Genomic DNA, 9,875 nt, shown 5'->3' on the forward strand with positions numbered 1-9,875 from the left:
AATGAACAGCATTCTCACGTAGGTGTTCCTTTTGTCCAGGTGGGAAAGGGCAGTGTGGATCATCTGTGGATCTGTTGCGGTGGTATGCAAATTGGAGTGGGTCTAGCGTTTCTGGGATAATGGTGTTGATGTGAGCCATTACCAACCTTCCAATGCCCTTCATGGCTCACGGACGTGAGTCTGTAGTCATTTAGGCAGGTTGCCTTTGTGTACAGATCTAGAATCAGCTTCTTCTCCCCCAATCCTAACCTTAAACATTAGTGGGGAAATGCAAAACTGACCCAAGATCAGTGTCTAGGGGCAACGTCACTGCCTATCTTACCCAATCGTTTCAAGGTTTCAGGGTTCTCTACCTTTTCTCTGCTTCCCTCTAGTGGTTGATAGCGTTGTGAACAGGATGGTTTGTGAAACAAACATGCACGCTTAAACACACACAGCAGACACACAAAGTATTGAATCAATGCTTTATTAATGGGTCATGTTTTAGTACCAGGAAACAAGACTTGAAGGTCACCAAGGAAGTGATGTCATCAGTGTTCAACGACCCCGGTTCTGTGCAGGTTTTAGTGCCATCCCAGCACTAACTAACAAACCAGATACAGCTAATGAACTAATCATCCAGACTTTGACTATAGATGTTAACAGACTGGATACAGCTAATCAGGGGTTCCCGAGTGGCGCAGCGGTCTAAGGCACTGCATCTCAGTGCTAGAGGCGTCACTACAGGACCTGGTTTGATTCCAGGCTGTATCACAACCGGCCGTGATTTGGAGTCCCATAGGGCGACGCACAATTGGCCCAGCGTCGTCCGGGTTCGGTCGGGGTAGAGCGTCATTGTAAATAAGAATTTGTTCTTAACTGACTTGCCTAGTTAAATAAAGGTTAAAAATCAACTAATCATCCAGACTTTGACTATAGCTGTTGACAGTTGTGTTAGTGCTGGGTTGGAACTAGTCCCTGCACACCCTGTGGGTCCCAGGGACCAGGATTGAAGAACAGTGATTTTAACCATTATAAAGTCGGCATCCCAAATGGCACCCTATTCCCTATAGTGCACTACTTTTCACATAGGGTTCTGATCTAAAGTAGTGCACTACTTATCACATAGGGTTCTGATCTAAAGTAGTGCACTACTTATCACATAGGGTTCTGATCTAAAGTAGTGCAAAACTTATCACATAGGGTTCTGATCTAAAGTAGTGCACTACTTTTCACATAGGGTTCTGATCTAAAGTAGTGCACTACGTAGGGGATAGGATGCCATTTAAGAGGCAGACATAAGAGTATAACCTATAAACCTAAAAGCCTAGGGTACTGAGAAAGTTACCTATCTAATATCGTTTACAACAATTCTAAAATAACAGTCAAAATAACATTCGTGTGACATGGCAGTACGAATGAATGTAAAGGCTGTGTGTCTCCAACAATGAGATGAACATTCCAGAAGAAAAACAATTGAAACAAGTCGGTTCAGTCATTCGTTCCGTCCAATCCAATCTTTTCTCTAAAAAACACAACGATCGTGAAGAAAGGCCGTCGTAAAACAGTCTGTCCAAGCGTGGTCCAGATGAAAGACGGGGGAAACATTGAAAAGGCCTGATAATGCTTAAGGAGAACATGTACAATGGGCTCTTAACTCTCCCATGATTTACATTAAAACATAAATAAGTTAATACATTAATACATTAAATAAACAAATAGCGTTATAAAAGACATAAATAAATAACCTAAAATCATAAATAATAACAGAAACACAAGTGATTCACGTCGTGAAGAGAGATGGTGTTCAGTATTGTTCTCATTACTTCCTGTAGCGTTGGAAACGTGGAGGAGCCTCGCCTGTGAAAGCTAGCATTCTAAACAGCACCCTATTCCCTATGTAGTGCACTACCTTTGACCAGACTCAATACATCCCAAATAGCACCCTATTCCCTATGTAGTGCACTACCTTTGACCAGACCCAATACGTCCCAAACAGCACCCTATTCCCTATGTAGTGCACTACCTTTGATCAGACCCAAAATGTCCCAAATAGCACCCTATTCCCAATGTAGTGTACTGCTTTGAAGGCCCATAGGGCTCTGGGAAACAGTGTTCCACTTGGTACACAACCCCTGAGTCCTCATCCAGTCCTTCCCATTAACCTGAGTCCTCATCCAGTCCTTCCCATTAACCTGAGTCCTCATCCAGTCCTTCCCACTATCCAGATTCCTCCAGTCCTTCCCATTAACCTGAGTCCTCATCCAGTCCTTCCCATTAACCTGAGTCCTCATCCAGTACTTCCCATTAACCTGAGTCCTCATCCAGTACTTCCCATTAACCTGAGTCCTCATCCAGTCCTTCCCATTAACCTGAGTCCTCATCCAGTACTTCCCATTAACCTGAGTCCTCATCCAGTCCTTCCCATTAACCTGAGTCCTCATCCAGTCCTTCCCATTAACCTGAGTCCTCATCCAGTCCTTCCCACTATCCAGATTCCTCCAGTCCTTCCCATTAACCTGAGTCCTCATCCAGTACTTCCCATTAACCTGAGTCCTCATCCTTCCCATTATCCAAATTCCTCATCCAATCCTTCCCATTAACCAGATTCCTCATCCAATCCTTCCCATTAACCAGATTCCTCATCCAATCCTCCCCATTATCCAGATTCCTCATCCAATCCTTCCCATTAACCAGATTCCTCATCCAATCCTCCCCATTATCCAGATTCCTCATCCAATCCTTCCCATTAACCAGATTCCTCATCCAATCCTCCCCATTATCCAGATTCCTCATCCAATCCTCCCCATTATCCAGATTCCTCATCCAATCCTTCCCATTAACCAGATTCCTCATCCAATCCTCCCCATTATCCAGATTCCTCATCCAATCCTCCCCATTATCCAGATTCCTCATCCAATCCTTCCCATTAACCAGATTCCTCATCCAATCCTCCCCATTAACCAGATTCCTCCAATCCTCCCCATTAACCAGATGTTAGAGTATGATATGATTTATAGGGTTCTAAAATTACCAAATTTCCATGCAAACTTTCCAGAAATCCAAATTCAAGATTCCCGGGATTTCCTGCCTATTCCCTCCTCATTCAAGGACTCTTACAACCAGGATGTCTGGAAAACCTGCATGGAATTTGAGGGGGGGGGGGGGGGGATTTCTGGAATTGTGTAACTCTTAGATATGGTTGTAGAAGATCATTGTTTGTCGGATGCTAACAGATTGATACAGTTAATAAAATGAAGAAGCATGCTTCTAGAATACTCTGGTATTTTTCTAGAATCCACCGGTATTCCGTTATGAGTGATCTATTATCGTACTGACAAGCAACAGCGCACATAATAATTAAACAACCGATTTACTAATTCTTGGTGAGTGATCAAACATTTACGGGCTCGATTCAATCCGTAGCGCTGAAGACACGCACTACAGCACAATAGAAACTCAAAAGGCAATATTCCCGCTTTGATGGAGACTGCATTCACGGCTGTATATGTTGGCTCAATCAGAAATCACAATCTCATTATAGCGCTGAACTTCAGCGATACGGATTGAATCGAGCCCGTAAATGTTTGATTACTCGCCAAGAAATAGTAAATCTAGTTCTAGTATTTTCTAATGAGGGGGTTGAAAACGTCACTGATGAATCTTGGTTTGCAAACGGTTATTGATCGGTATTAATAGTAAATATAATTTCACAAATATATATACTCTTCCATTTTATCTTGCGACTGCGTCTATATCCCAAACAGCACCCTATTCCCTATGTAGTGCACTACCTATGATCAGACCCAATGCGTCCCAAATAGCACCCTATTCCCTATGTAGTGCACTACTTTTGACCCAGGCCCATAGGGATCCATTTGGGACGCAGTCATTATTTTTTTCAGAAAAAAAAATAGATGGTTGAATATATACCTCATCCAAGCGTAACGTCGCAAGCTGCCTGTTAGCTCAATCCATCAATCAATCAACCAATAATGAATTGATTGATTGATGGAATCATTGATATACTGTACCTGTGGAGTATTAGAATAACCATAGCCACGTTCTTGAACATTCCTTATTGATTTAGCACACGACAATCCTCAATCGAACAATCTATATCATTATTTTGTAGAATCCATAGCAGTACATTAGTTTAAGAGCAGATAAAACAGGTTGACGTTGGTTTCATATTGAGCCGTGTCTGGCGAGCCCGAGAGCTAGGTCCCAGGTCTGTTTTGAAGTTGGCCAATAGATGTTCTTGCTTTGTTCCTCTGGCCAATAGTATTGCAGATGAGTGACATGTCGTCAGAGCAGAGGGAGGAACTGATTTTATTGGCTGTCGTTTAAGTTCACTGTAGGTATCTGTAGACCTTGAAAAAGTAGTTCTGTCCATCTCTACACACCTCCCTCACTCCCTCCCACTACTGTAGGGATCTGTAGATCTTTGAACAGTAGTTCTGTCCATTCATCTCTGCATTCCTCCACCCCTCCCTCTGTCCCTCCATCCCACTACTGTAGGTATCTGTAGACCTTGAAGCAGTGGTTCCCAGAGTCAGCCACCACCACGTGTCCATCAGAGGTGAGAGCCAGACCCTGAGGTCCGTAGAGAGGGTCAGCTGATGTGTTGATATAGGACAGGAAGGAACCACTACCGTCAAACACCTGGAGAGGAGGGGGGAGGATACTTATGTAAATTAACACCTGGAGAGGAGGGGGGAGGATACATATGTAAATTAACACCTGGAGAGGAGGGGGGAGGATACTTATGTAAATTAACACCTGGAGAGGAGGGGGGAGGATACTTATGTAAATTAACACCTGGAGGGGAGGGGGGAGGATACTTATGTAAATTAACACCTGGAGAGGAAGGGGGAGGATACTTATGTAAATTAGATAGATCTGTATTTCATTTCCAATAAATTTGCAAACATTTCTAAAAAACATGTTTTCACTTTGTCATTATGCGGTGTTGTGTGTAGATCACAGGAGGTTGGTGTCCCTTTAATTGGGGGGACGGTCTTGTGGTAACGGCTGGAGTGTAATCAGTAGAATGGTATCAAATACATCATAAACATGGTCTCCAGGTGTTTGATGCCATTCCATCGACACCATTCCAGCCATTATTATGAGCCGCCGTCCCCTCAACCGCCTCCACAAGTTCAGATGGCTGAGAAAAAACGATCTATTTTAAATTCAGATTGTAACACAACAAAATGGGGAAAAAGTCAAGGCGTATGAATACTTTCTGAAGTATTCAGAATACATTATATATATGTACCGGCATGCTGCTGTTGCCCCAGTCGATATACATGATACATGATATATATAGTACCAGTCAAAGGTTTGGACACACCTACTCATTCAAGGGTTTTTCTTTCTTTTTACTATTTATTGTATTTTTTACTATTTTTTTAAATTTTTTTACTATCTTTAGTTTTCCTTTATTTTTAACTATGTTCTACATTGTAGAATAATAGTGAAGACATATACACTATGAAATAACACATATGGAAACATGTAGTAACCAAACAAAGTGTTAAACAAATCAAAATATATTTTATATTTGAGATTCTTCAAAGTAACCACTCTTTGCCTTGATGACAGATTTGTACACTCTCAGCATTCTCTCAAACAGCTTCACCTGGTGTGCTTTTCCAACAATCTTGAAGGAGTTCCCACATATGCTGAGCACTTGTTGGCTGCTTGTCCTTCACTCCACAGTCCAACTCATCCCAAACCATCTCAATTGGGTTGAGGTCAGGTGATTGTGGAGGCCAGGTCATCTGATGCAGCACTCCATCACTCTCCTTGGTCAAATAGCCCTTCACAGTCTGGAGGTGTGTTGTGTCATTGTCCTGTTGAAAAACAAATGATAGTCCCACTAAGCTCAAACCAGATGGGATGGCATTTCGCTGCAGAATGCTGTGGTAGCCATGCTAGTTAAGTGTGCCTTGAATTATAAATAAATCACTGACAGTGTCAGCAGCAAAGCACCCCCACATATCACACCTCCTCCTCCATGCTTCATGGTGTGAACTACACATGCAGAGATCATCCGTTCACCTACTCTACGTCTCATAAAGACATGGCGGTTGGAATGAAAAAAAAAACACATTTGGACTCATCAGACCAAAGGACAGATTTCCACCGGTCTAATGTCCATTGCTTGTGTTTCTTGGCCCAAGCAAGTTTCTTCTTCTTGGTGTCCTTTAGTTGTGGTTTCTTTGCAGCAATTCGACCATGAAGGTCTGATTCACGCAGTCTCCTCTGAACAGTTGATGTTGAGATGTGTCTGTTACTTGAACTCTGTGAAACATTTATTTGGGATGAAATTTCTGAGGCTGGTAACTCTAATGAACTTATCCTCTGAGGCAGGGGTAACTCTGGGTCTTCCTTTCCTGTAGCGGTCCTCATGAGAGCCAGTTTCATCATAGCACTTGATGGTTTTGCGACTGCACTTGAAAAAAACATTATTGAAATTCTCCATATTGACTGACCTTCATGATGGACTGTCATTTCTCTTTGCTTATTTATGCTGTTCTTGCCATAATATGGACTTGGTCTTTTACCAAATAGGGTTGTCTTCTGTATACCACCCCTACCTACCTTGTCACAACAACTGATTGGCTCAAACGCATTAAGATGGAAATAAACTCCACAAATTAACTTTTAAGAAGGCACACCTGTTAATTGAAATGCATTCCAGGTGACTACCTCATGAAGCTGGTTGAGAGAATGCCAAGAGTGTGCAAAGTTGTCATCAAGGCAAAGGGTGACTACTTTGAAGAATCTCAAATATAAAATATATTTTGATTTGTTTAACACTTTTTTTGGTTACTACATGATTCCATATGTGTTATTTCATAGGTTTAACGTCTTCAATATTATTCTACAATGTAGAAAATAGTAAAAATAAAGAAAAACCCTTTAATGAGAAGGTGTCCTAAAACGTTTGACTGGTCCTGTATATATATATCTATATATAAAACTATACCTGTATGACTGGTCCTGTATATATATATCTATATATAAAACTGTACCTGTATGACTGGTACTGTATATATATCTATATATAAAACTGTACCTGTATGACTGGTACTGTATATATATATATATATAAAACTATACCTGTATGACTGGTACTGTATATATATATATATAAAACTGTACCTGTATGACTGGTACTGTATATATATATATATATAAAACTGTACCTGTATACGGCTGTTGCCCCAGTCAGCTACGATGATGTTCCCGTTCACATCAACAGCCACGCCCGTAGGAGCATTAAACTGACCGTTGCCCTCTCCGTTAGTTCCAAACTTCAACAGCAGCTCTCCCTCTGGGGTGAACACCTGGAATGGAGGGAGAGGGAGAGAGGGAGGGAGAGAGGGAGGGAGGGAGGGAGGGAGACCTTCTCTATTGAACCACGTCTTGTTCATTCTACTGGGTTAACGAAGGTCAAGACATTTTCATTCTACTGGGTTAATGACGGTCAGGACTGGTTCATTCTACTGGGTTAATGACGGTCAGGACTGGTTCATTCTACTGGGTTAATGACGGTCAGGACTGGTTCATTCTACTGGGTTAATGACGGTCAGGACTGGTTCATTCTACTGGGTTAATGACGGTCAGGACTGGTTCATTCTACTGGGTTAATGACGGTCAGGACTTGTTCATTCTACTGGGTTAATGACGGTCAGGACTTGTTCATTCTACTGGGTTAATGACGGTCAGGACTGGTTCATTCTACTGGGTTAACGATGGTCAGGACTGGTTCATTCTACTGGGTTAACGATGGTCAGGACTTGTTCATTCTACTGGGTTAACGATGGTCAGGACTTGTTCATTCTACTGGGTTAACGATGGTCAGGACTTGTTCATTCTACTGGGTTAACGATGGTCAGGACTTGTTCATTCTACTGGGTTAACGATGGTCAGGACTTGTTCATTCTATTGGGTTAACGATGGTCAGGACTTGTTCATTCTACTGGGTTAACGATGGTCAGGACTTGTTCATTCTACTGGGTTAACGATGGTCAGGACTTGTTCATTCTACTGGGTTAACGATGGTCAGGACTTGTTCATTCTACTGGGTTAACGATGGTCAGGACTTGTTCATTCTACTGGGTTAACGATGGTCAGGACTTGTTCATTCTACTGGGTTAACGATGGTCAGGACCTGTTCATTCTACTGGGTTAACGATGGTCACATTTGAGGCGTTGTTTGGAAGTGTCTGATGAACCTGAGAAGTTAGTTACCTTGACTGAGTGGTTGTGAAAGTCTGTCACTATGATCTCATTGTTGTTGTTGACGGCTGCAAAATGAGGACCTGGTCGAAAGAGAGGAGGAGAAGAGGAGGAGAAGAGGAGGAGAAAGGAGGAGAAGAGGAGGAGAAAGGAGAAGAAGAGGAGGAGAAGAGGAGGAGAAGAGGAGGAGAATAGGAGGAGGAGAAGAGGAGGAGAAGAGGAGGAGAAAGGAGGAGAAGAGGAGGAGAAGAGGAGGAGGAGAGGAGGAGGAGAGGAGGAGAAGAGGAGGAGAAGAGGAGGAGAAAGGAGGAGAAGAGGAGGAGAAGAGGAGGAGAAAGGAGAAGAAGAGGAGGAGAAGAGGAGGAGAAAGGAGGAGAAGAGGAGGAGAAGAGGAGGAGAAAGGAGGAGAAGAGGAGGAGAAGAGGAGGAGGAGAAGAGGAGAAGAGGAGGAGAAAGGAGGAGAAGAGGAGGAGAAGAGGAGGAGGAGAGGAGGAGAAGAGGAGGAGAAGAGGAGGAGAAAGGAGGAGAAGAGGAGGAGAAGAGGAGGAGAAAGGAGGAGAAGAGGAGGAGAAAGGAGGAGAAAGGAGGAGGAGAGAGGAGAGGAGTGATGGAAGTACCATGAAGCCTTCATCATCATCATCACTATCATCAGCATCATCTTCATCATCCACATCAACTCACCTGCGAACTGTTTGTCTCCGTTGCCGCGGCTACCAAACTTAGTAACGAGCTTGCCGGTTGGCTGGAAGATGAAGACGGTGCATGCCTTGTTGTCCACAACGATCACATGACCGTTCTGATCCACGGACACGCCCTTCGGTCCCATCAGCCTACCAGAGCCAAGCTTGGCCTAACAGACAGACAACACAACCAATCAGAGGACAGCTTGGCCTGACAGACAGATAACACAACCAATCAGAGGACAGCTTGACCTAACAGAGAGAGAACACAACCAATCAGAGGACAGCTTGGCCTGACAGATCAGAAAATATAATAGTTCCCTGTATGTCCCCTGTATGTCCCCTGTATGTTTCCTGTATGTCCCCTGTATGTTCCCGTTATGTCCCCTGTATGTCCCCTGTATGTTTCCTGTATGTCCCCTGTATAACCCCTGTATGTCCCCTGTATATCCCCTGTATGTCCCCTGTATGTCCCCTGTATAACCCCTGTATATCCCCTGTATGTCCCCTGTATAACCCCTGTATGTCCCCTGTATGTTCCCTGTATGTCCCCTGTATGTCCCCTGTATATCCCCTGTATGTCCCCTGTATGTCCCCTGTATGTTCCTATATGTCCCCTGTATGTCCCCTGTATAACCCCTGTATGTCCCCTGTGTATCCCCTGTATGTCCCCTGTATGTTCCTATATGTCCCCTGTATGGCCCCTGTATGTCCCCTGTATAACCCCTGTATAACCCCTGTATGTCCCCTGTATAACCCCTGTATAACCCCTGTATGTCCCCTGTATATCCCCTGTATGTCCCCTGTATGTCTCCTATATGTCCCCTGTATGTCCCCTGTATGTCTCCTATATGTCCCCTGTATGTCCCCTGTATGTTCCTATATGTCCCCTGTATGCTCACCTTGTACTTGCCCTCGCTGGAGAAGATGCTGACCCACTTGTTGTCGTAGTCGGCGATGATG

The 9,875-nt window shown here is 43.5% G+C and overlaps 1 protein-coding gene across 1 annotated transcript in view; it reads right to left on the bottom strand.

Moving 5' to 3' along the window:
* Positions 1 to 3,712: 3,712 nt before the first annotated feature.
* The window catches only part of LOC139379516 (tripartite motif containing 2b), a 20,285-nt gene continuing 14,122 nt past the window's right edge, over positions 3,713 to 9,875 (bottom strand). The window contains exons 11-15 of the mRNA XM_071122335.1: positions 9,815 to 9,875; positions 8,914 to 9,082; positions 8,245 to 8,315; positions 7,197 to 7,337; positions 3,713 to 4,644 (exon numbers count right to left, since the gene is read on the bottom strand). The exon at positions 9,815 to 9,875 is cut by the window's right edge and continues 107 nt beyond it. Of these exons, the coding sequence (XP_070978436.1) occupies positions 4,492 to 4,644; positions 7,197 to 7,337; positions 8,245 to 8,315; positions 8,914 to 9,082; positions 9,815 to 9,875 (595 nt within the window). The 3' untranslated portion in view covers positions 3,713 to 4,491. The remainder of the gene's footprint in view (positions 4,645 to 7,196; positions 7,338 to 8,244; positions 8,316 to 8,913; positions 9,083 to 9,814) is intronic.

Source organism: Oncorhynchus clarkii, chromosome 21 (genome assembly GCF_045791955.1).
Source record: "Oncorhynchus clarkii lewisi isolate Uvic-CL-2024 chromosome 21, UVic_Ocla_1.0, whole genome shotgun sequence".
NCBI lineage: Eukaryota > Metazoa > Chordata > Actinopteri > Salmoniformes > Salmonidae > Oncorhynchus > Oncorhynchus clarkii.